The 26,958-nt window shown below is 52.0% G+C and overlaps 1 protein-coding gene across 2 annotated transcripts in view; it reads left to right on the top strand.

Moving 5' to 3' along the window:
* Positions 1 to 26,958, top strand: part of LOC118371909 (ezrin-like) — an 80,396-nt gene that overhangs the window by 50,544 nt on the left and 2,894 nt on the right. For both annotated transcript variants that reach the window (XM_035757564.2, XM_035757565.2), the window contains exons 12-14: positions 2,013 to 2,173; positions 25,592 to 25,684; positions 26,404 to 26,676. In XM_035757564.2, the coding sequence (XP_035613457.2) occupies positions 2,013 to 2,173; positions 25,592 to 25,684; positions 26,404 to 26,676 (527 nt within the window). The remainder of the gene's footprint in view (positions 1 to 2,012; positions 2,174 to 25,591; positions 25,685 to 26,403; positions 26,677 to 26,958) is intronic.

Genomic DNA, 26,958 nt, shown 5'->3' with positions numbered 1-26,958 from the left:
GTTGTTAGGGTGGTTCTGATTGTAATGTTAGTTTGTTCTTGACCTTATGTTTACTATGTGGTTGTAGTGTTTGTCTAAAACTATATGCATTCCTTAGTGTAGTTCTGTACTATGTCTAGTACTATGTGCTTCTTAGTGCAGTTCTGTACTATGTGTTCCTTAGTGTAGTTATGTACTATAACTAGTACTATATGTGTTCCTTAGTGTAGTTCTGTACTATATGTGTTCCTTAGTGTAGTTCTGTACTATGTCTAGTACTATATGTGTTCCTTAGTGTAGTTCTGTACTATATGTGTTCCTTAGTGTAGTTATGTACTATGTCTAGTACTATATGTGTTCCTTAGTGTAGTTCTGTACTATATGTGTTCCTTAGTGTAGTTATGTACTATGTCTAGTACTATGTGTTCCTTAGTGTAGTTCTGTACTATATGTGTTCCTTAGTGTAGTTCTGTACTATGTCTAGTACTATATGTGTTCCTTAGTGTAGTTCTGTACTATGTCTAGTACTATATGTGTTCCTTCGTGTAGTTCTGTACTATGTCTAGGACTATATGTGTTCCTTCGTGTAGTTATGTACTATGTGTGTTCCTTAGTGTAGGTATATACTATGTCTAGTACTATATGTGTTCCTTAGTGTAGTTATGTACTATATGTGTTCCTTAGTGTAGTTCTGTACTATATGTGTTCCTTAGTGTAGTTCTGTACTATGTCTAGTACTATATGTGTTCCTTAGTGTAGTTCTGTACTATGTGTGTTCCTTAGTGTAGGTATATACTATGTCTAGTACTATATGTGTTCCTTAGTGTAGTTATGTACTATATGTGTTCCTTAGTGTAGTTCTGTACTATATGTGTTCCTTAGTGTAGTTCTGTACTATGTCTAGTACTATATGTGTTCCTTAGTGTAGTTCTGTACTATGTGTGTTCCTTAGTGTAGGTATATACTATGTCTAGTACTATATGTGTTCCTTAGTGTAGTTTTGTACTATGTCTAGTACTATGTGCTTCTTAGTGCAGTTCTGTACTATATGTGTTCCTTAGTGTAGTTCTGTACTATGTCTAGTACTATATGTGTTCCTTAGTGTAGTTATGTACTATATGTGTTCCTTAGTGTAGTTCTGTACTATATGTGTTCCTTAGTGTAGTTCTGTACTATATGTGTTCCTTAGTGTAGTTATGTACTATATGTGCTCCTTAGTGTAGTTCTGTACTATGTCTAGTACTATGTGTGTTCCTTAGTGTAGGTATATACTATGTCTAGTACTATATGTGTTCCTTAGTGTAGTTTTGTGCTATGTCTAGTACTATATGTGTTCCTTAGTGTAGTTCTGTACTATGTCTAGTACTATGTGCTTCTTAGTGCAGTTCTGTACTATATGTGTTCCTTAGTGTAGTTCTGTACCATGTCTAGTACTATATGTGTTCCTTAGTGTAGTTATATACTATGTCTAGGACTATGTGTTTCTTAGTGTAGTTCTGTACTATGTCTTGTACTATATGTGTTCCTTAGTGTAGTTATATACTATGTCTAGGACTATATGTGCTCCTTAGTGTAGTTCTGTGCTATGTCTAGTACTATATGTGTTTCTTAGTGTAGTTCTGTAGTATGTCTGGTACTATTTACTATATGTGTTTATGAATATCTCTGTCTTGCAGAAGTGTATTTGTCTTTTATCTGTCAGTGTCTCTCTGAGTCTGACCTGCATGAGGAGCATGTGTTTGGGTGTTTTAGGTGTTTTCCAGGTCGTCTTTGATGCCTTACTAGTCTGTGTATCGTGTTAGGCTACTATCAGATCTCACAACGCCTGAAAAAGTGTTAAACCAGCATCTCTGAAACCACATTAGCTTCAAGTTTCACATTTTATTTGTCACAAGTGCAGTGGAATGCTTAACTTGCAAGCCCTTCACAACAGTGCAGTATTCAATATTAAATATATATTCTGTACTCTCTCTTCCCCTCTCTCTCTCTTCCCCCTCCTCTCTCTCTCTCTCTCGCTCTCCACTCCACTCCAGACCTGCAGGAGCAGATGCAGCGTGCCATGCAGCTGGAGGTGGAGAGGAGGATGGCAGAGGACGAGGCTGCCCGCCTGGAGGCTGAGCGTCAGGCCGCCCTGCTTGCCAAGGAGGAGCTGGCCCGCCACGCCCAGGACCAGATGCACAACCAGGAGCAGCTGGTGAGAACCACCACACAAACATCATACGACCATGTTATAACATCATACAACAATGTTACAACCATCTTACAACCCTGTTATAACCATGTCAGAATCATGTCACAACCATGTTACAACCATGTCACAACATGTTACAACCATGTCACAACATGTTACAACCATGTCACAACATCTTACAACCATGTCACAACATCTTACAACCATGTCACAACATCTTACAACCATGTTATAACATGTTATGACCATGTCAGAATCATGTTACAACCATGTTACAACATCTTACAACCATGTTATAACCATGTCAGAATCATGTTACAACCATGTCACAACATCTTACAACCATGTTATAACCATGTCAGAATCATGTTACAACCATGTTACAACATCTTACAACCATGTTATAACCATGTCAGAATCATGTTACAACCATGTCACAACCCCCCTATAACCTTACTGCACTGTACCATAACGCTACCATGTCACAACCCCCTTATAACCTTACCTCACTGTACCATAACGCTACCATGTCACAACCCCCCTATAACCTTACTGCACTGTACCATAACGCTACCATGTCACAACCCCCCTATAACCTTACCTCACTGTACCATAACGCTACCATGTCACAACCCCCCTATAACCTTACCTCACTGTACCATAACGCTACCATGTCACAACCCCCCTATAACCTTACTTCACTGTACCATAACGCTACCATGTCACAACCCCCCTATAACCTTACCTCACTGTACCATAACGCTACCATGTCACAACCCCCCTATAACCTTACCTCACTGTACCATAACGCTACCATGTCACAACCCCCTTATAACCTTACCTCACTGTACCATAACACTACCATGTCACAACCCCCCTATAACCTTACCTCACTGTACCATAACGCTACCATGTCACAACCCCCCTAAAACCTTACCTCACTGTACCATAACGCTACCATGTCACAACCCCCTTATAACCTTACCTCACTGTACCATAACGCTACCATGTCACAACCCCCCTATAACCTTACTGCACTGTACCATAACGCTACCATGTCACAACCCCTTTATAACCTTACCTCACTGTACCATAACGCTACCATGTCACAACCCCCCTATAACCTTACCTCACTGTACCATAACGCTACCATGTCACAACCCCCTTATAACCTTACCTCACTGTACCATAACGCTACCATGTCACAACCCCCCTATAACCTTACCTCACTGTACCATAACGCTACCATGTCACAACCCCCTTATAACCTTACCTCACTGTACCATAACGCTACCATGTCACAACCCCCCTATAACCTTACCTCACTGTACCATAACACTACCATGTCACAACCCCCCTATAACCTTACCTCACTGTACCATAACGCTACCATGTCACAACCCCCCTATAACCTTACTGCACTGTACCATAACGCTACCATGTCACAACCCCCCTATAACCTTACCTCACTGTACCATAACGCTACCATGTCACAACCCCCTATAACCTTACCTCACTGTACCATAACGCTACCATGTCACAACCCCCCTATAACCTTACCTCACTGTACCATAACGCTACCATGTCACAACCCCCTATAACCTTACCTCACTGTACCATAACGCTACCATGTCACAACCCCCCTATAACCTTACCTCACTGTACCATAACGCTACCATGTCACAACCCCCTTATAACCTTACCTCACTGTACCATAACACTACCATGTCACAACCCCCCTATAACCTTACCTCACTGTACCATAACGCTACCATGTCACAACCCCCCTAAAACCTTACCTCACTGTACCATAACGCTACCATGTCACAACCCCCTTATAACCTTACCTCACTGTACCATAACGCTACCATGTCACAACCCCCCTATAACCTTACTGCACTGTACCATAACGCTACCATGTCACAACCCCTTTATAACCTTACCTCACTGTACCATAACGCTACCATGTCACAACCCCCCTATAACCTTACCTCACTGTACCATAACGCTACCATGTCACAACCCCTTATAACCTTACCTCACTGTACCATAACGCTACCATGTCACAACCCCTACAACCTTACCTCACTGTACCATAACGCTACCATGTCACAACCCCCCTATAACCTTACCTCACTGTACCATAACGCTACCATGTCACAACCCCCCTATAACCTTACCTCACTGTACCATAACGCTACCATGTCACAACCCCCCTATAACCTTACCTCACTGTACCATAACGCTACCATGTCACAACCCCCCCTATAACCTTACCTCACTGTACCATAACGCTATCATGCTGTACCATAACGCTACTATGTCACAACCCCCCTATAACCTTACTGCACTGTACCATAACGCTACCATGTCACAACCCCCCTATAACCTTACCTCACTGTGCCATAACGCTACCATGTCACAACCCCCCTATAACCTTACCTCACTGTACCATAACGCTACCATGTCACAACCCCCCTATAACCTTACCTCACTGTACCATAACGCTACCACGTCACAACCCCCCTATAACCTTACCTCACTGTACCATAACGCTACCATGTCACAACCCCCCTATAACCTTACCTCACTGTACCATAATGCTACCATGTCACAGCAAATTGAAACCCTGCTATAACCTTACTATACTGTACAATTCTGAAATTGACCTATCTGTGACACAAGACTGTGTTAGCCTACTACTGAGCTTAAGCCTAGACAACACCTCTTCAACATGTAAAACTCCAAACCTCACCTCACTAGCGCACTGTGCAGAGCTGAAATGAACTCCTCCATGCAGCACTGAAGACTGCACCTCTGTACCTTACTGTAATAATGTCCTTCACCACAGTAAAAGTGGACTACATCCCTTTATGCCAGACAGTGTCCACTCCACCCTGCTCTGCACCCTGCTCTGCACCAGACCACACACAGGGTCACTGTAACAGACCTGACAGTAAACCTGTAGTCTAGGGAGAAGACTATTGACAGTGGAACACTGAGGCTGTTTTTGCAGGGAAAAGATGGGACAACAGCCACTCTGAACCAACCCCATAACAGAGCAATGTGTCATGATAAACAGATACAAGACAATAAGCCACTATAAAACACCAAAATGGTCCGTCTCTGTGAGGAAACAGAATGTCGGATACGCTACAGGGTTTCCTCTAATGGGGCTTTCCTCAAACATGTAATGCCTCGCTATGAACCCATATATACAACAGGCACCACTAGTATGAACATTACAACACAATCTACTGTTTCTCTCAACATCTCCTCAGCTTTAACTAGGTAGACTGGAATCTCCAGTGACTAAGCAGCAGTCTAGCCTAGCAACCTGTTGACTGTTTTCAATAGAGGCTGTGTTGGCCCTTTTTGGGCCAGACACCAATTTTACAGCTGAACACACTTGACAGAGGTGTTTTATGGTCAAGTGTGTGTGTGAACAACAAAGCAGCGTACTGAGCCCTACAATAAGCACTAAGCACTGTACTCTACTGCAGGTCTCCCTGGTACAATGGTGTATCTACTATATGGCCCACATGTTTAGTCAGATTGGACTCTGCCCAGCCCCAGCACATGTTGAGACAGATTGGACTCTGACCAGCCCCAGCACATGTTTAGTCAGATTGGACTCTGCCTAGCCCCAGCACATGTTGAGTCAGATTGGACTCTGCCCAGCCCCAGCACATGTTTAGTCAGATTGGACTCTGCCCAGCCCCAGCACATGTTGAGTCAGATTGGACTCTGGCCAGCCCCAGCACATGTTTAGTCAGATTGGACTCTGCCTAGCCCCAGCACATGTTGAGTCAGATTGGACTCTGCCCAGCCCCAGCACATGTTTAGTCAGATTGGACTCTGCCTAGCCCCAGAACATGTTGAGACAGATTGGACTCTGCCTAGCCCCAGCACATGTTGAGTCAGATTGGACTCTGCCCAGCCCCAGCACATGTTGAGTCAGATTGGACTCTGCCTAGCCCCAGCACATGTTTAGTCAGATTGGACTCTGCCTAGCCCCAGCACATGTTGAGTCAGATTGGACTCTGCCCAGCCCCAGCACATGTTTAGTCAGATTGGACTCTGCCTAGCCCCAGCACATGTTGAGTCAGATTGGACTCTGCCCAGCCCCAGCACATGTTTAGTCAGATTGGACTCTGGCCAGCCCCAGCACATGTTGAGTCAGATTGGACTCTGGCCAGCCCCAGCACATGTTGAGTCAGATTGGACTCTGGCCAGCCCCAGCACATGTTGAGTCAGATTGGACTCTGCCCAGCCCCAGCACATGTTTAGTCAGATTGGACTCTGCCTAGCCCCAGCACATGTTGAGTCAGATTGGACTCTGCCCAGCCCCAGCACATGTTTAGTCAGATTGGACTCTGCCTAGCCCCAGCACATGTTTAGTCAGATTGGACTCTGCCTAGCCCCAGCACATGTTGAGACAGATTGGACTCTGGCCAGCCCCAGCACATGTAGAGTCAGATTGGACTCTGGCCAGCCCCAGCACATGTAGAGTCAGATTGGACTCTGCCCAGCCCCAGCACATGTTGAGTCAGATTGGACTCTGCCCAGCCCCAGCACATGTTGAGTCAGATTGGACTCTGCCTAGCCCCAGCACATGTTTAGTCAGATTGGACTCTGCCTAGCCCCAGCACATGTTGAGTCAGATTGGACTCTGCCCAGCCCCAGCACATGTTTAGTCAGATTGGACTCTGCCTAGCCCCAGCACATGTTGAGTCAGATTGGACTCTGCCCAGCCCCAGCACATGTTGAGTCAGATTGGACTCTGGCCAGCCCCAGCACATGTTGAGTCAGATTGGACTCTGGCCAGCCCCAGCACATGTTGAGTCAGATTGGACTCTGCCTAGCCCCAGCACATGTTGAGACAGATTGGACTCTGGCCAGCCCCAGCACATGTAGAGTCAGATTGGACTCTGCCCAGCCCCAGCACATGTTGAGTCAGATTGGACTCTGCCCAGCCCCAGCACATGTTGAGTCAGATTGGACTCTGGCCAGCCCCAGCACATGTTTAGTCAGTTTGGACTCTGGCCAGCCCCAGCACATGTTGAGTCAGATTGGACTCTGCCCAGCCCCAGCACATGTTGAGTCACATTGGACTCTGCCCAGCCCCAGCACATGTTGAGTCAGATTGGACTCTGCCCAGCCCCAGCACATGTTGAGTCAGATTGGACTCTGGCCAGCCCCAGCACATGTTGAGTCAGATTGGACTCTGACCAGCCCCAGCACATGTTGAGACAGATTGTACTCTGGCCAGCCCCAGCACATGTTGAGACAGATTGGACTCTGGCCAGCCCCAGCACATGTTGAGACAGATTGGACTCTGGCCAGCCCCAGCACATGTAGAGTCAGATTGGACTCTGCCCAGCCCCAGCACATGTTGAGTCAGATTGGACTCTGCCCAGCCCCAGCACATGTTGAGTCAGATTGGACTCTGGCCAGCCCCAGCACATGTTGAGTCAGATTGGACTCTGGCCAGCCCCAGCACATGTTGAGTCAGATTGGACTCTGCCCAGCCCCAGCACATGTTTAGTCAGATTGGACTCTGCCTAGCCCCAGCACATGTTGAGTCAGATTGGACTCTGCCCAGCCCCAGCACATGTTTAGTCAGATTGGACTCTGCCTAGCCCCAGCACATGTTGAGTCAGATTGGACTCTGCCCAGCCCCAGCACATGTTTAGTCAGATTGGACTCTGCCTAGCCCCAGCACATGTTTAGTCAGATTGGACTGCCTAGCCCCAGCACATGTTGAGACAGATTGGACTCTGCCTAGCCCCAGCACATGTTGAGTCAGATTGGACTCTGCCCAGCCCCAGCACATGTTGAGTCAGATTGGACTCTGCCTAGCCCCAGCACATGTTTAGTCAGATTGGACTCTGCCTAGCCCCAGCACATGTTGAGACAGATTGGACTCTGGCCAGCCCCAGCACATGTTGAGTCAGATTGGACTCTGCCCAGTCCCAGCACATGTTTAGTCAGATTGGACTCTGCCTAGCCCCAGCACATGTTTAGTCAGATTGGACTCTGCCTAGCCCCAGCACATGTTTAGTCAGATTGGACTCTGCCTAGCCCCAGCACATGTTGAGACAGATTGGACTCTGGCCAGCCCCAGCACATGTAGAGTCAGATTGGACTCTGCCCAGCCCCAGCACATGTTGAGTCAGATTGGACTCTGCCCAGCCCCAGCACATGTTGAGTCAGATTGGACTCTGGCCAGCCCCAGCACATGTTGAGTCAGATTGGACTCTGGCCAGCCCCAGCACATGTTGAGTTAGATTGGACTCTGCCTAGCCCCATCACATGTTTAGTCAGATTGGACTCTGCCTAGCCCCAGCACATGTTGAGTCAGATTGGACTCTGCCCAGCCCCAGCACATGTTTAGTCAGATTGGACTCTGCCTAGCCCCAGCACATGTTGAGACAGATTGGACTCTGCCCAGCCCCAGCACATGTTTAGTCAGTTTGGACTCTGGCCAGCCCCAGCACATGTTGAGACAGATTGGACTCTGCCCAGCCCCAGCACATGTTGAGTCAGATTGGACTCTGCCTAGCCCCAGCACATGTTGAGTCAGATTGGACTCTGCCCAGCCCCAGCACATGTTGAGTCAGATTGGACTCTGCCCAGCCCCAGCACATGTTGAGTCAGATTGGACTCTGCCCAGCCCCAGCACATGTTGAGTCAGATTGGACTCTGCCTAGCCCCAGCACATGTTGAGTCAGATTGGACTCTGCCCAGCCCCAGCACATGTTTAGTCAGATTGGACTCTGGCCAGCCCCAGCACATGTTGAGTCAGATTGGACTCTGGCCAGCCCCAGCACATGTTGAGTCAAATTGGACTCTGCCCAGCCCCAGCACATGTTTAGTCAGATTGGACTCTGCCTAGCCCCAGCACATGTTGAGTCAGATTGGACTCTGCCCAGCCCCAGCACATGTTTAGTCAGATTGGACTCTGCCTAGCCCCAGCACATGTTTAGTCAGATTGGACTCTGCCTAGCCCCAGCACATGTTGAGACAGATTGGACTCTGGCCAGCCCCAGCACATGTAGAGTCAGATTGGACTCTGCCCAGCCCCAGCACATGTTGAGTCAGATTGGACTCTGCCCAGCCCCAGCACATGTTGAGTCAGATTGGACTCTGGCCAGCCCCAGCACATGTTGAGTCAGATTGGACTCTGCCTAGCCCCAGCACATGTTTAGTCAGATTGGACTCTGCCTAGCCCCAGCACATGTTGAGTCAGATTGGACTCTGCCCAGCCCCAGCACATGTTTAGTCAGATTGGACTCTGCCTAGCCCCAGCACATGTTGAGTCAGATTGGACTCTGCCCAGCCCCAGCACATGTTGAGTCAGATTGGACTCTGGCCAGCCCCAGCACATGTTGAGTCAGATTGGACTCTGGCCAGCCCCAGCACATGTTGAGTCAGATTGGACTCTGCCTAGCCCCAGCACATGTTGAGACAGATTGGACTCTGGCCAGCCCCAGCACATGTAGAGTCAGATTGGACTCTGCCCAGCCCCAGCACATGTTGAGTCAGATTGGACTCTGCCCAGCCCCAGCACATGTTGAGTCAGATTGGACTCTGGCCAGCCCCAGCACATGTTTAGTCAGTTTGGACTCTGGCCAGCCCCAGCACATGTTGAGTCAGATTGGACTCTGCCCAGCCCCAGCACATGTTGAGTCAGATTGGACTCTGCCCAGCCCCAGCACATGTTGAGTCAGATTGGACTCTGCCCAGCCCCAGCACATGTTGAGTCAGATTGGACTCTGGCCAGCCCCAGCACATGTTGAGTCAGATTGGACTCTGACCAGCCCCAGCACATGTTGAGACAGATTGTACTCTGGCCAGCCCCAGCACATGTTGAGACAGATTGTACTCTGGCCAGCCCCAGCACATGTTGAGACAGATTGGACTCTGGCCAGCCCCAGCACATGTTGAGACAGATTGGACTCTGGCCAGCCCCAGCACATGTAGAGTCAGATTGGACTCTGCCCAGCCCCAGCACATGTTGAGTCAGATTGGACTCTGCCCAGCCCCAGCACATGTTGAGTCAGATTGGACTCTGGCCAGCCCCAGCACATGTTGAGTCAGATTGGACTCTGGCCAGCCCCAGCACATGTTGAGTCAGATTGGACTCTGCCCAGCCCCAGCACATGTTTAGTCAGATTGGACTCTGCCTAGCCCCAGCACATGTTGAGTCAGATTGGACTCTGCCCAGCCCCAGCACATGTTTAGTCAGATTGGACTCTGCCTAGCCCCAGCACATGTTGAGTCAGATTGGACTCTGCCCAGCCCCAGCACATGTTTAGTCAGATTGGACTCTGCCTAGCCCCAGCACATGTTTAGTCAGATTGGACTGCCTAGCCCCAGCACATGTTGAGACAGATTGGACTCTGCCTAGCCCCAGCACATGTTGAGTCAGATTGGACTCTGCCCAGCCCCAGCACATGTTGAGTCAGATTGGACTCTGCCTAGCCCCAGCACATGTTTAGTCAGATTGGACTCTGCCTAGCCCCAGCACATGTTGAGTCAGATTGGACTCTGCCCAGCCCCAGCACATGTTGAGTCAGATTGGACTCTGGCCAGCCCCAGCACATGTTGAGTCAGATTGGACTCTGGCCAGCCCCAGCACATGTTGAGTCAGATTGGACTCTGCCCAGCCCCAGCACATGTTTAGTCAGATTGGACTCTGCCTAGCCCCAGCACATGTTGAGTCAGATTGGACTCTGCCCAGCCCCAGCACATGTTTAGTCAGATTGACTCTGCCTAGCCCCAGCACATGTTTAGTCAGATTGGACTCTGCCTAGCCCCAGCACATGTTGAGACAGATTGGACTCTGGCCAGCCCCAGCACATGTTGAGTCAGATTGGACTCTGCCCAGCCCCAGCACATGTTTAGTCAGATTGGACTCTGCCTAGCCCCAGCACATGTTGAGTCAGATTGGACTCTGCCCAGCCCCAGCACATGTTTAGTCAGATTGGACTCTGCCTAGCCCCAGCACATGATTGGACTCTGCCTAGCCCCAGCACATGTTGAGACAGATTGGACTCTGGCCAGCCCCAGCACATGTAGAGTCAGATTGGACTCTGCCCAGCCCCAGCACATGTTGAGTCAGATTGGACTCTGGCCAGCCCCAGCACATGTTGAGTCAGATTGGACTCTGCCCAGCCCCAGCACATGTTGAGTCAGATTGGACTCTGCCTAGCCCCAGCACATGATTGGACTCTGCCTAGCCCCAGCACATGTTGAGACAGATTGGACTCTGGCCAGCCCCAGCACATGTAGAGTCAGATTGGACTCTGCCCAGCCCCAGCACATGTTGAGTCAGATTGGACTCTGGCCAGCCCCAGCACATGTTGAGTCAGATTGGACTCTGCCCAGCCCCAGCACATGTTGAGTCAGATTGGACTCTGCCTAGCCCCAGCACATGTTGAGTCAGATTGGACTCTGCCCAGCCCCAGCACATGTTGAGACAGATTGGACTCTGACCAGCCCCAGCACATGTTTAGTCAGATTGGACTCTGCCTAGCCCCAGCACATGTTGAGTCAGATTGGACTCTGCCCAGCCCCAGCACATGTTTAGTCAGATTGGACTCTGCCCAGCCCCAGCACATGTTGAGTCAGATTGGACTCTGGCCAGCCCCAGCACATGTTTAGTCAGATTGGACTCTGCCTAGCCCCAGCACATGTTGAGTCAGATTGGACTCTGCCCAGCCCCAGCACATGTTTAGTCAGATTGGACTCTGCCTAGCCCCAGAACATGTTGAGACAGATTGGACTCTGCCTAGCCCCAGCACATGTTGAGTCAGATTGGACTCTGCCCAGCCCCAGCACATGTTGAGTCAGATTGGACTCTGCCTAGCCCCAGCACATGTTTAGTCAGATTGGACTCTGCCTAGCCCCAGCACATGTTGAGTCAGATTGGACTCTGCCCAGCCCCAGCACATGTTTAGTCAGATTGGACTCTGCCTAGCCCCAGCACATGTTGAGTCAGATTGGACTCTGCCCAGCCCCAGCACATGTTTAGTCAGATTGGACTCTGGCCAGCCCCAGCACATGTTGAGTCAGATTGGACTCTGGCCAGCCCCAGCACATGTTGAGTCAGATTGGACTCTGGCCAGCCCCAGCACATGTTGAGTCAGATTGGACTCTGCCCAGCCCCAGCACATGTTTAGTCAGATTGGACTCTGCCTAGCCCCAGCACATGTTGAGTCAGATTGGACTCTGCCCAGCCCCAGCACATGTTTAGTCAGATTGGACTCTGCCTAGCCCCAGCACATGTTTAGTCAGATTGGACTCTGCCTAGCCCCAGCACATGTTGAGACAGATTGGACTCTGGCCAGCCCCAGCACATGTAGAGTCAGATTGGACTCTGGCCAGCCCCAGCACATGTAGAGTCAGATTGGACTCTGCCCAGCCCCAGCACATGTTGAGTCAGATTGGACTCTGCCCAGCCCCAGCACATGTTGAGTCAGATTGGACTCTGCCTAGCCCCAGCACATGTTTAGTCAGATTGGACTCTGCCTAGCCCCAGCACATGTTGAGTCAGATTGGACTCTGCCCAGCCCCAGCACATGTTTAGTCAGATTGGACTCTGCCTAGCCCCAGCACATGTTGAGTCAGATTGGACTCTGCCCAGCCCCAGCACATGTTGAGTCAGATTGGACTCTGGCCAGCCCCAGCACATGTTGAGTCAGATTGGACTCTGGCCAGCCCCAGCACATGTTGAGTCAGATTGGACTCTGCCTAGCCCCAGCACATGTTGAGACAGATTGGACTCTGGCCAGCCCCAGCACATGTAGAGTCAGATTGGACTCTGCCCAGCCCCAGCACATGTTGAGTCAGATTGGACTCTGCCCAGCCCCAGCACATGTTGAGTCAGATTGGACTCTGGCCAGCCCCAGCACATGTTTAGTCAGTTTGGACTCTGGCCAGCCCCAGCACATGTTGAGTCAGATTGGACTCTGCCCAGCCCCAGCACATGTTGAGTCACATTGGACTCTGCCCAGCCCCAGCACATGTTGAGTCAGATTGGACTCTGCCCAGCCCCAGCACATGTTGAGTCAGATTTGACTCTGGCCAGCCCCAGCACATGTTGAGTCAGATTGGACTCTGACCAGCCCCAGCACATGTTGAGACAGATTGTACTCTGGCCAGCCCCAGCACATGTTGAGACAGATTGGACTCTGGCCAGCCCCAGCACATGTTGAGACAGATTGGACTCTGGCCAGCCCCAGCACATGTAGAGTCAGATTGGACTCTGCCCAGCCCCAGCACATGTTGAGTCAGATTGGACTCTGCCCAGCCCCAGCACATGTTGAGTCAGATTGGACTCTGGCCAGCCCCAGCACATGTTGAGTCAGATTGGACTCTGGCCAGCCCCAGCACATGTTGAGTCAGATTGGACTCTGCCCAGCCCCAGCACATGTTTAGTCAGATTGGACTCTGCCTAGCCCCAGCACATGTTGAGTCAGATTGGACTCTGCCCAGCCCCAGCACATGTTTAGTCAGATTGGACTCTGCCTAGCCCCAGCACATGTTGAGTCAGATTGGACTCTGCCCAGCCCCAGCACATGTTTAGTCAGATTGGACTCTGCCTAGCCCCAGCACATGTTTAGTCAGATTGGACTGCCTAGCCCCAGCACATGTTGAGACAGATTGGACTCTGCCTAGCCCCAGCACATGTTGAGTCAGATTGGACTCTGCCCAGCCCCAGCACATGTTGAGTCAGATTGGACTCTGCCTAGCCCCAGCACATGTTTAGTCAGATTGGACTCTGCCTAGCCCCAGCACATGTTGAGACAGATTGGACTCTGGCCAGCCCCAGCACATGTTGAGTCAGATTGGACTCTGCCCAGTCCCAGCACATGTTTAGTCAGATTGGACTCTGCCTAGCCCCAGCACATGTTTAGTCAGATTGGACTCTGCCTAGCCCCAGCACATGTTTAGTCAGATTGGACTCTGCCTAGCCCCAGCACATGTTGAGACAGATTGGACTCTGGCCAGCCCCAGCACATGTAGAGTCAGATTGGACTCTGCCCAGCCCCAGCACATGTTGAGTCAGATTGGACTCTGCCCAGCCCCAGCACATGTTGAGTCAGATTGGACTCTGGCCAGCCCCAGCACATGTTGAGTCAGATTGGACTCTGGCCAGCCCCAGCACATGTTGAGTTAGATTGGACTCTGCCTAGCCCCATCACATGTTTAGTCAGATTGGACTCTGCCTAGCCCCAGCACATGTTGAGTCAGATTGGACTCTGCCCAGCCCCAGCACATGTTTAGTCAGATTGGACTCTGCCTAGCCCCAGCACATGTTGAGACAGATTGGACTCTGCCCAGCCCCAGCACATGTTTAGTCAGTTTGGACTCTGGCCAGCCCCAGCACATGTTGAGACAGATTGGACTCTGCCCAGCCCCAGCACATGTTGAGTCAGATTGGACTCTGCCTAGCCCCAGCACATGTTGAGTCAGATTGGACTCTGCCCAGCCCCAGCACATGTTGAGTCAGATTGGACTCTGCCCAGCCCCAGCACATGTTGAGTCAGATTGGACTCTGCCCAGCCCCAGCACATGTTGAGTCAGATTGGACTCTGCCTAGCCCCAGCACATGTTGAGTCAGATTGGACTCTGCCCAGCCCCAGCACATGTTTAGTCAGATTGGACTCTGGCCAGCCCCAGCACATGTTGAGTCAGATTGGACTCTGCCCAGCCCCAGCACATGTTGAGTCAGATTGGACTCTGCCCAGCCCCAGCACATGTTTAGTCAGATTGGACTCTGCCTAGCCCCAGCACATGTTTAGTCAGATTGGACTCTGCCTAGCCCCAGCACATGTTTAGTCAGATTGGACTCTGCCTAGCCCCAGCACATGTTGAGTCAGATTGGACTCTGCCCAGCCCCAGCACATGTTTAGTCAGATTGGACTCTGCCTAGCCCCAGCACATGTTTAGTCAGATTGGACTCTGCCTAGCCCCAGCACATGTTGAGACAGATTGGACTCTGGCCAGCCCCAGCACATGTTGAGACAGATTGGACTCTGGCCAGCCCCAGCACATGTAGAGTCAGATTGGACTCTGCCCAGCCCCAGCACATGTTGAGTCAGATTGGACTCTGCCCAGCCCCAGCACATGTTGAGTCAGATTGGACTCTGGCCAGCCCCAGCACATGTTGAGTCAGATTGGACTCTGGCCAGCCCCAGCACATGTTGAGTTAGATTGGACTCTGCCTAGCCCCAGCACATGTTGAGTCAGATTGGACTCTGCCCAGCCCCAGCACATGTTTAGTCAGATTGGACTCTGCCTAGCCCCAGCACATGTTGAGACAGATTGGACTCTGCCCAGCCCCAGCACATGTTTAGTCAGTTTGGACTCTGGCCAGCCCCAGCACATGTTGAGACAGATTGGACTCTGCCCAGCCCCAGCACATGTTGAGTCAGATTGGACTCTGCCTAGCCCCAGCACATGTTGAGTCAGATTGGACTCTGCCCAGCCCCAGCACATGTTGAGTCAGATTGGACTCTGCCCAGCCCCAGCACATGTTGAGTCAGATTGGACTCTGCCCAGCCCCAGCACATGTTGAGTCAGATTGGACTCTGCCTAGCCCCAGCACATGTTGAGTCAGATTGGACTCTGCCCAGCCCCAGCACATGTTTAGTCAGATTGGACTCTGGCCAGCCCCAGCACATGTTGAGTCAGATTGGACTCTGGCCAGCCCCAGCACATGTTGAGTCAAATTGGACTCTGCCCAGCCCCAGCACATGTTTAGTCAGATTGGACTCTGCCTAGCCCCAGCACATGTTGAGTCAGATTGGACTCTGCCCAGCCCCAGCACATGTTTAGTCAGATTGGACTCTGCCTAGCCCCAGCACATGTTTAGTCAGATTGGACTCTGCCTAGCCCCAGCACATGTTGAGACAGATTGGACTCTGGCCAGCCCCAGCACATGTAGAGTCAGATTGGACTCTGCCCAGCCCCAGCACATGTTGAGTCAGATTGGACTCTGCCCAGCCCCAGCACATGTTGAGTCAGATTGGACTCTGGCCAGCCCCAGCACATGTTGAGTCAGATTGGACTCTGCCTAGCCCCAGCACATGTTTAGTCAGATTGGACTCTGCCTAGCCCCAGCACATGTTGAGTCAGATTGGACTCTGCCCAGCCCCAGCACATGTTTAGTCAGATTGGACTCTGCCTAGCCCCAGCACATGTTGAGTCAGATTGGACTCTGGCCAGCCCCAGCACATGTTGAGTCAGATTGGACTCTGCCTAGCCCCAGCACATGTTTAGTCAGATTGGACTCTGCCTAGCCCCAGCACATGTTGAGTCAGATTGGACTCTGCCCAGCCCCAGCACATGTTTAGTCAGATTGGACTCTGCCTAGCCCCAGCACATGTTGAGTCAGATTGGACTCTGCCCAGCCCCAGCACATGTTGAGTCAGATTGGACTCTGGCCAGCCCCAGCACATGTTGAGTCAGATTGGACTCTGGCCAGCCCCAGCACATGTTGAGTCAGATTGGACTCTGCCCAGCCCCAGCACATGTTGAGTCAGATTGGACTCTGGCCAGCCCCAGCACATGTTTAGTCAGTTTGGACTCTGGCCAGCCCCAGCACATGTTGAGTCAGATTGGACTCTGCCCAGCCCCAGCACATGTTGAGTCAGATTGGACTCTGCCCAGCCCCAGCACATGTTGAGTCAGATTGGACTCTGCCCAGCCCCAGCACATGTTGAGTCAGATTGGACTCTGGCCAGCCCCAGCACATGTTTAGTCAGATTGGACTCTGCCTAGCCCCAGCACATGTTGAGACAGATTGGACTCTGGCCAGCCCCAGCACATGTAGAGTCAGATTGGACTCTGCCCAGCCCCAGCACATGTTGAGTCAGATTGGACTCTGCCCAGCCCCAGCACATGTTGAGTCAGATTGGACTCTGGCCAGCCCCAGCACATGTTGAGTCAGATTGGACTCTGGCCAGCCCCAGCACATGTTGAGTTAGATTGGACTCTGCCTAGCCCCATCACATGTTTAGTCAGATTGGACTCTGCCTAGCCCCAGCACATGTTGAGTCAGATTGGACTCTGCCCAGCCCCAGCACATGTTTAGTCAGATTGGACTCTGCCTAGCCCCAGCACATGTTGAGACAGATTGGACTCTGCCCAGCCCCAGCACATGTTTAGTCAGTTTGGACTCTGGCCAGCCCCAGCACATGTTGAGACAGATTGGACTCTGCCCAGCCCCAGCACATGTTGAGTCAGATTGGACTCTGCCTAGCCCCAGCACATGTTGAGTCAGATTGGACTCTGCCCAGCCCCAGCACATGTTGAGTCAGATTGGACTCTGCCCAGCCCCAGCACATGTTGAGTCAGATTGGACTCTGCCCAGCCCCAGCACATGTTGAGTCAGATTGGACTCTGCCTAGCCCCAGCACATGTTGAGTCAGATTGGACTCTGCCCAGCCCCAGCACATGTTTAGTCAGATTGGACTCTGGCCAGCCCCAGCACATGTTGAGTCAGATTGGACTCTGGCCAGCCCCAGCACATGTTGAGTCAAATTGGACTCTGCCCAGCCCCAGCACATGTTTAGTCAGATTGGACTCTGCCTAGCCCCAGCACATGTTGAGTCAGATTGGACTCTGCCCAGCCCCAGCACATGTTTAGTCAGATTGGACTCTGCCTAGCCCCAGCACATGTTTAGTCAGATTGGACTCTGCCTAGCCCCAGCACATGTTGAGACAGATTGGACTCTGGCCAGCCCCAGCACATGTAGAGTCAGATTGGACTCTGCCCAGCCCCAGCACATGTTGAGTCAGATTGGACTCTGCCCAGCCCCAGCACATGTTGAGTCAGATTGGACTCTGGCCAGCCCCAGCACATGTTGAGTCAGATTGGACTCTGCCTAGCCCCAGCACATGTTTAGTCAGATTGGACTCTGCCTAGCCCCAGCACATGTTGAGTCAGATTGACTCTGCCCAGCCCCAGCACATGTTTAGTCAGATTGGACTCTGCCTAGCCCCAGCACATGTTGAGTCAGATTGGACTCTGCCCAGCCCCAGCACATGTTGAGTCAGATTGGACTCTGGCCAGCCCCAGCACATGTTGAGTCAGATTGGACTCTGGCCAGCCCCAGCACATGTTGAGTCAGATTGGACTCTGCCTAGCCCCAGCACATGTTGAGACAGATTGGACTCTGGCCAGCCCCAGCACATGTAGAGTCAGATTGGACTCTGCCCAGCCCCAGCACATGTTGAGTCAGATTGGACTCTGCCCAGCCCCAGCACATGTTGAGTCAGATTGGACTCTGGCCAGCCCCAGCACATGTTTAGTCAGTTTGGACTCTGGCCAGCCCCAGCACATGTTGAGTCAGATTGGACTCTGCCCAGCCCCAGCACATGTTGAGTCAGATTGGACTCTGCCCAGCCCCAGCACATGTTGAGTCAGATTGGACTCTGCCCAGCCCCAGCACATGTTGAGTCAGATTGGACTCTGGCCAGCCCCAGCACATGTTGAGTCAGATTGGACTCTGACCAGCCCCAGCACATGTTGAGACAGATTGTACTCTGGCCAGCCCCAGCACATGTTGAGACAGATTGTACTCTGGCCAGCCCCAGCACATGTTGAGACAGATTGGACTCTGGCCAGCCCCAGCACATGTTGAGACAGATTGGACTCTGGCCAGCCCCAGCACATGTAGAGTCAGATTGGACTCTGCCCAGCCCCAGCACATGTTGAGTCAGATTGGACTCTGCCCAGCCCCAGCACATGTTGAGTCAGATTGGACTCTGGCCAGCCCCAGCACATGTTGAGTCAGATTGGACTCTGGCCAGCCCCAGCACATGTTGAGTCAGATTGGACTCTGCCCAGCCCCAGCACATGTTTAGTCAGATTGGACTCTGCCTAGCCCCAGCACATGTTGAGTCAGATTGGACTCTGCCCAGCCCCAGCACATGTTTAGTCAGATTGGACTCTGCCTAACCCCAGCACATGTTGAGTCAGATTGGACTCTGCCCAGCCCCAGCACATGTTTAGTCAGATTGGACTCTGCCTAGCCCCAGCACATGTTTAGTCAGATTGGACTGCCTAGCCCCAGCACATGTTGAGACAGATTGGACTCTGCCTAGCCCCAGCACATGTTGAGTCAGATTGGACTCTGCCCAGCCCCAGCACATGTTGAGTCAGATTGGACTCTGCCTAGCCCCAGCACATGTTTAGTCAGATTGGACTCTGCCTAGCCCCAGCACATGTTGAGTCGGATTGGACTCTGCCCAGCCCCAGCACATGTTGAGTCAGATTGGACTCTGGCCAGCCCCAGCACATGTTGAGTCAGATTGGACTCTGGCCAGCCCCAGCACATGTTGAGTCAGATTGGACTCTGCCCAGCCCCAGCACATGTTTAGTCAGATTGGACTCTGCCTAGCCCCAGCACATGTTGAGTCAGATTGGACTCTGCCCAGCCCCAGCACATGTTTAGTCAGATTGGACTCTGCCTAGCCCCAGCACATGTTTAGTCAGATTGGACTCTGCCTAGCCCCAGCACATGTTGAGACAGATTGGACTCTGGCCAGCCCCAGCACATGTTGAGTCAGATTGGACTCTGCCCAGCCCCAGCACATGTTTAGTCAGATTGGACTCTGCCTAGCCCCAGCACATGTTGAGTCAGATTGGACTCTGCCCAGCCCCAGCACATGTTTAGTCAGATTGGACTCTGCCTAGCCCCAGCACATGATTGGACTCTGCCTAGCCCCAGCACATGTTGAGACAGATTGGACTCTGGCCAGCCCCAGCACATGTAGAGTCAGATTGGACTCTGCCCAGCCCCAGCACATGTTGAGTCAGATTGGACTCTGCCCAGCCCCAGCACATGTTGAGTCAGATTGGACTCTGGCCAGCCCCAGCACATGTTGAGTCAGATTGGACTCTGCCCAGCCCCAGCACATGTTGAGTCAGATTGGACTCTGCCTAGCCCCAGCACATGTTGAGTCAGATTGGACTCTGCCCAGCCCCAGCACATGTTGAGTCAGATTGGACTCTGCCCAGCCCCAGCACATGTTGAGTCAGATTGGACTCTGCCCAGCCCCAGCACATGTTGAGTCAGATTGGACTCTGCCTAGCCCCAGCACATGTTGAGTCAGATTGGACTCTGCCCAGCCCCAGCACATGTTTAGTCAGTTTGGACTCTGGCCAGCCCCAGCACATGTTGAGTCAGATTGGACTCTGCCCAGCCCCAGCACATGTTGAGTCAGATTGGACTCTGCCCAGCCCCAGCACATGTTGAGTCAGATTGGACTCTGCCCAGCCCCAGCACATGTTGAGTCAGATTGGACTCTGGCCAGCCCCAGCACATGTTGAGTCAGATTGGACTCTGACCAGCCCCAGCACATGTTGAGACAGATTGTACTCTGGCCAGCCCCAGCACATGTTGAGACAGATTGTACTCTGGCCAGCCCCAGCACATGTTGAGACAGATTGACTCTGGCCAGCCCCAGCACATGTTGAGACAGATTGGACTCTGGCCAGCCCCAGCACATGTAGAGTCAGATTGGACTCTGCCCAGCCCCAGCACATGTAGAGTCAGATTGGACTCTGCCCAGCCCCAGCACATGTTGAGTCAGATTGGACTCTGGCCAGCCCCAGCACATGTTGAGTCAGATTGGACTCTGGCCAGCCCCAGCACATGTTGAGTCAGATTGGACTCTGCCCAGCCCCAGCACATGTTTAGTCAGATTGGACTCTGCCTAGCCCCAGCACATGTTGAGTCAGATTGGACTCTGCCCAGCCCCAGCACATGTTTAGTCAGATTGGACTCTGCCTAGCCCCAGCACATGTTGAGTCAGATTGGACTCTGCCCAGCCCCAGCACATGTTTAGTCAGATTGGACTCTGCCTAGCCCCAGCACATGTTGAGACAGATTGGACTCTGCCTAGCCCCAGCACATGTTGAGTCAGATTGGACTCTGCCCAGCCCCAGCACATGTTGAGTCAGATTGGACTCTGCCTAGCCCCAGCACATGTTTAGTCAGATTGGACTCTGCCTAGCCCCAGCACATGTTGAGTCAGATTGGACTCTGCCCAGCCCCAGCACATGTTTAGTCAGATTGGACTCTGCCCAGCCCCAGCACATGTTTAGTCAGATTGGACTCTGCCTAGCCCCAGCACATGTTGAGACAGATTGGACTCTGGCCAGCCCCAGCACATGTAGAGTCAGATTGGACTCTGCCCAGCCCCAGCACATGTTGAGTCAGATTGGACTCTGGCCAGCCCCAGCACATGTTGAGTCAGATTGGACTCTGGCCAGCCCCAGCACATGTTGAGTCAGATTGGACTCTGCCCAGCCCCAGCACATGTTTAGTCAGATTGGACTCTGCCTAGCCCCAGCACATGTTGAGTCAGATTGGACTCTGCCCAGCCCCAGCACATGTTTAGTCAGATTGGACTCTGCCTAACCCCAGCACATGTTGAGTCAGATTGGACTCTGCCCAGCCCCAGCACATGTTTAGTCAGATTGGACTCTGCCCAGCCCCAGCACATGTTTAGTCAGATTGGACTGCCCAGCCCCAGCACATGTTGAGACAGATTGGACTCTGCCCAGCCCCAGCACATGTTGAGTCAGATTGGACTCTGCCCAGCCCCAGCACATGTTGAGTCAGATTGGACTCTGCCAGCCCCAGCACATGTTTAGTCAGATTGGACTCTGCCTAGCCCCAGCACATGTTGAGTCAGATTGGACTCTGCCCAGCCCCAGCACATGTTGAGTCAGATTGGACTCTGGCCAGCCCCAGCACATGTTGAGTCAGATTGGACTCTGGCCAGCCCCAGCACATGTTGAGTCAGATTGGACTCTGCCCAGCCCCAGCACATGTTTAGTCAGATTGGACTCTGCCTAGCCCCAGCACATGTTGAGTCAGATTGGACTCTGCCCAGCCCCAGCACATGTTTAGTCAGATTGGACTCTGCCTAGCCCCAGCACATGTTTAGTCAGATTGGACTCTGCCTAGCCCCAGCACATGTTGAGACAGATTGGACTCTGGCCAGCCCCAGCACATGTTGAGTCAGATTGGACTCTGCCCAGCCCCAGCACATGTTTAGTCAGATTGGACTCTGCCTAGCCCCAGCACATGTTGAGTCAGATTGGACTCTGCCCAGCCCCAGCACATGTTTAGTCAGATTGGACTCTGCCTAGCCCCAGCACATGATTGGACTCTGCCTAGCCCCAGCACATGTTGAGACAGATTGGACTCTGGCCAGCCCCAGCACATGTAGAGTCAGATTGGACTCTGCCCAGCCCCAGCACATGTTGAGTCAGATTGGACTCTGCCCAGCCCCAGCACATGTTGAGTCAGATTGGACTCTGGCCAGCCCCAGCACATGTTGAGTCAGATTGGACTCTGCCCAGCCCCAGCACATGTTGAGTCAGATTGGACTCTGCCTAGCCCCAGCACATGTTGAGTCAGATTGGACTCTGCCCAGCCCCAGCACATGTTGAGTCAGATTGGACTCTGCCCAGCCCCAGCACATGTTGAGTCAGATTGGACTCTGCCCAGCCCCAGCACATGTTGAGTCAGATTGGACTCTGCCTAGCCCCAGCACATGTTGAGTCAGATTGGACTCTGCCCAGCCCCAGCACATGTTTAGTCAGTTTGGACTCTGGCCAGCCCCAGCACATGTTGAGTCAGATTGGACTCTGCCCAGCCCCAGCACATGTTGAGTCAGATTGGACTCTGCCCAGCCCCAGCACATGTTGAGTCAGATTGGACTCTGCCCAGCCCCAGCACATATTGAGTCAGATTGGACTCTGGCCAGCCCCAGCACATGTTGAGTCAGATTGGACTCTGACCAGCCCCAGCACATGTTGAGACAGATTGTACTCTGGCCAGCCCCAGCACATGTTGAGACAGATTGTACTCTGGCCAGCCCCAGCACATGTTGAGACAGATTGGACTCTGGCCAGCCCCAGCACATGTTGAGACAGATTGGACTCTGGCCAGCCCCAGCACATGTAGAGTCAGATTGGACTCTGCCCAGCCCCAGCACATGTAGAGTCAGATTGGACTCTGCCCAGCCCCAGCACATGTTGAGTCAGATTGGACTCTGGCCAGCCCCAGCACATGTTGAGTCAGATTGGACTCTGGCCAGCCCCAGCACATGTTGAGTCAGATTGGACTCTGCCCAGCCCCAGCACATGTTTAGTCAGATTGGACTCTGCCTAGCCCCAGCACATGTTGAGTCAGATTGGACTCTGCCCAGCCCCAGCACATGTTTAGTCAGATTGGACTCTGCCTAGCCCCAGCACATGTTGAGTCAGATTGGACTCTGCCCAGCCCCAGCACATGTTTAGTCAGATTGGACTCTGCCTAGCCCCAGCACATGTTGAGACAGATTGGACTCTGCCTAGCCCCAGCACATGTTGAGTCAGATTGGACTCTGCCCAGCCCCAGCACATGTTGAGTCAGATTGGACTCTGCCTAGCCCCAGCACATGTTTAGTCAGATTGGACTCTGCCTAGCCCCAGCACATGTTGAGTCAGATTGGACTCTGCCCAGCCCCAGCACATGTTTAGTCAGATTGGACTCTGCCTAGCCCCAGCACATGTTTAGTCAGATTGGACTCTGCCTAGCCCCAGCACATGTTGAGACAGATTGGACTCTGGCCAGCCCCAGCACATGTAGAGTCAGATTGGACTCTGCCCAGCCCCAGCACATGTTGAGTCAGATTGGACTCTGCCCAGCCCCAGCACATGTTGAGTCAGATTGGACTCTGCCCAGCCCCAGCACATGTTTAGTCAGATTGGACTCTGCCTAGCCCCAGCACATGTTTAGTCAGATTGGACTCTGCCTAGCCCCAGCACATGTTGAGTCAGATTGGACTCTGCCCAGCCCCAGCACATGTTGAGTCAGATTGGACTCTGCCTAGCCCCAGCACATGTTGAGTCAGATTGGACTCTGCCCAGCCCCAGCACATGTTTAGTCAGATTGGACTCTGCCTAGCCCCAGCACATGTTTAGTCAGATTGGACTCTGCCCAGCCCCAGCACATGTTTAGTCAGATTGGACTCTGCCTAGCCCCAGCACATGTTTAGTCAGATTGGACTCTGCCTAGCCCCAGCACATGTTGAGACAGATTGGACTCTGGCCAGCCCCAGCACATGTTGAGTCAGATTGGACTCTGCCCAGCCCCAGCACATGTTTAGTCAGATTGGACTCTGCCTAGCCCCAGCACATGTTGAGTCAGATTGGACTCTGCCCAGCCCAGCACATGTTTAGTCAGATTGGACTCTGCCTAGCCCCAGCACATGTTTAGTCAGATTGGACTCTGCCTAGCCCCAGCACATGTTGAGACAGATTGGACTCTGGCCAGCCCCAGCACATGTAGAGTCAGATTGGACTCTGGCCAGCCCCAGCACATGTTGAGTCAGATTGGACTCTGCCCAGCCCCAGCACATGTTGAGTCAGATTGGACTCTGGCCAGCCCCAGCACATGTTGAGTCAGATTGGACTCTGGCCAGCCCCAGCACATGTTGAGTTAGATTGGACTCTGCCTAGCCCCATCACATGTTTAGTCAGATTGGACTCTGCCTAGCCCCAGCACATGTTGAGTCAGATTGGACTCTGCCCAGCCCCAGCACATGTTTAGTCAGATTGGACTCTGCCTAGCCCCAGCACATGTTGAGACAGATTGGACTCTGCCCAGCCCCAGCACATGTTTAGTCAGTTTGGACTCTGGCCAGCCCCAGCACATGTTGAGACAGATTGGACTCTGCCCAGCCCCAGCACATGTTGAGTCAGATTGGACTCTGCCTAGCCCCAGCACATGTTGAGTCAGATTGGACTCTGCCCAGCCCCAGCACATGTTGAGTCAGATTGGACTCTGCCCAGCCCCAGCACATGTTGAGTCAGATTGGACTCTGCCTAGCCCCAGCACATGTTGAGTCAGATTGGACTCTGCCCAGCCCCAGCACATGTTTAGTCAGTTTGGACTCTGCCCAGCCCCAGCACATGTTTAGTCAGTTTGGACTCTGGCCAGCCCCAGCACATGTTGAGTCAGATTGTACTCTGGCCAGCCCCAGCACATGTTTAGTCAGATTGTACTCTGGCCAGCCCCAGCACATGTTTAGTCAGATTGTACTCTGCCCAGCCCCAGCACATGTTGAGTCAGATTGTACTCTGCCCAGCCCCAGCACATGTTGAGTCAGATTGGACTACTCCGCCCTGTTATGCTCTCAGCCCTGAATTAAAACCTGTAGGCCTCCACACTATCCCCTCCACCCCTCGCTGTCTCTCCATCCCTTCCCACAGACCTGTAGTCTTTTGTGTACTGTACCCAACTGTTTGTGACCTGTCGCCCTCCTCCTCTGTCTTCCTCCTTGTCTCTCCCAAATGTGTAAGTCCTCACCTCTTTCCCTTCTCTCCTCTGTTGTCTCTCTCAGGCTGCGGAGCTGGCAGAGCACACAGCTCGGATCGCCCTGCTGGAGGAGGCCAAGAGGCGCAAGGAGGAGGAGGCTGACACATGGCAACACAGGGTGAGTCGCCCACACACATACATGAACAAATGCATGCACGCATTTGTACGCATGCACAAGCACGCGCAGTTGGATGCGCACACACACGCACACACAAGATCAGGGCTCTATTAAATCAGATCCGCTTTAGCCGGTATCGGAGGTGAAACTGCATTAGAGCTCTTAAATCCACAAGCGGCTCCCGGCACTATACCTAAAGCGGATATTGCCATTGGCTGCATGGAGTCACATTAACATAAATCCCATGCAGCCTTGTTTACAAGTTTGAACACTGGAATGTGAGATGTAATCTATACCTCCGTTAGGCTAATAGAAATGCTAATTACTTTGTAAATGATTTTTCAATTTGAACGCTATTATTTCTTGATAGCCTACATTTTCTCGCTCAGAAGTTCTAACGAGAGTGGGACGGCTGTGGCTTCGTGACATTGAACAAGGTCAGCTGCTCACCGATTTGACAGCACCAACGTAGTTACACCTCCAACAACGCCAATATATCAGCTATGCGGGTGTCTGCTAACGCCGGTTAACGCTTGATCTGATTGAGTCTAGGCCTATGTCACACAGTCAAGTAACTATAGTTACTCTACCTTTGATATGGAATCACTTTTTGCTGTGGCTCAAGATGAGAACAGGTTGTATTGTAATGTGGGGCATTCCACAGTGTTCTGTAGTAATAACCCTCTCTCTCTCCCTGTCCTCCCACCCCACCCCCTCAGGCTCAGGAGGCCCAGGACGACCTGTTGAAGACCAAGGAGGAGCTGCAAATGGTGATGACGGCCCCCACTCAGGCGCCCCCTCCCCCCATGTTCGTGGAGGTGCCCATGTTTGTGGACAACCATGACTTTTTGATGGTGGAGGAGCAGAACGACAGCGAGAACAACAGCACGTACAGTGCCGACCTGCAGAACGAGGGCTTCAACGACCACCGCCTGGAAGAGGAGCGCCTCACCGAGGCTGAGAAGAACGAGCGTGTGCAGAGGCAGCTCATGGTAAGAGCAATTAGTTTGCAGCAAGACGTGCGAATTTGCAGGGATTGGTTGGTTGCTTAATGGGTTGAGTATCACTTGATTGATCACTTGATTGATTGTTTAAATCATTGATTCATTAAATCACTCAGTCTTGAATCATATATTACTGGTTGAAAATCAACCTACAGTTGAAGTCGGAAGTTGGGTGAATTTTGGCCCATTCCTTCTGACAGAGCTGGTGTTCGCCCACGCTTTTTCAGTTCTGCCCACAAATTTTCTATAGGATTGAGGTCTTTGGGGCTT

Source organism: Oncorhynchus keta, chromosome 19, assembly GCF_023373465.1.
Source record: "Oncorhynchus keta strain PuntledgeMale-10-30-2019 chromosome 19, Oket_V2, whole genome shotgun sequence".
Lineage (NCBI taxonomy): Eukaryota > Metazoa > Chordata > Actinopteri > Salmoniformes > Salmonidae > Oncorhynchus > Oncorhynchus keta.
The sequence above is the reverse complement of the archived record's forward strand: the minus strand, read 5'-3'. Positions and strand labels throughout refer to the sequence as shown.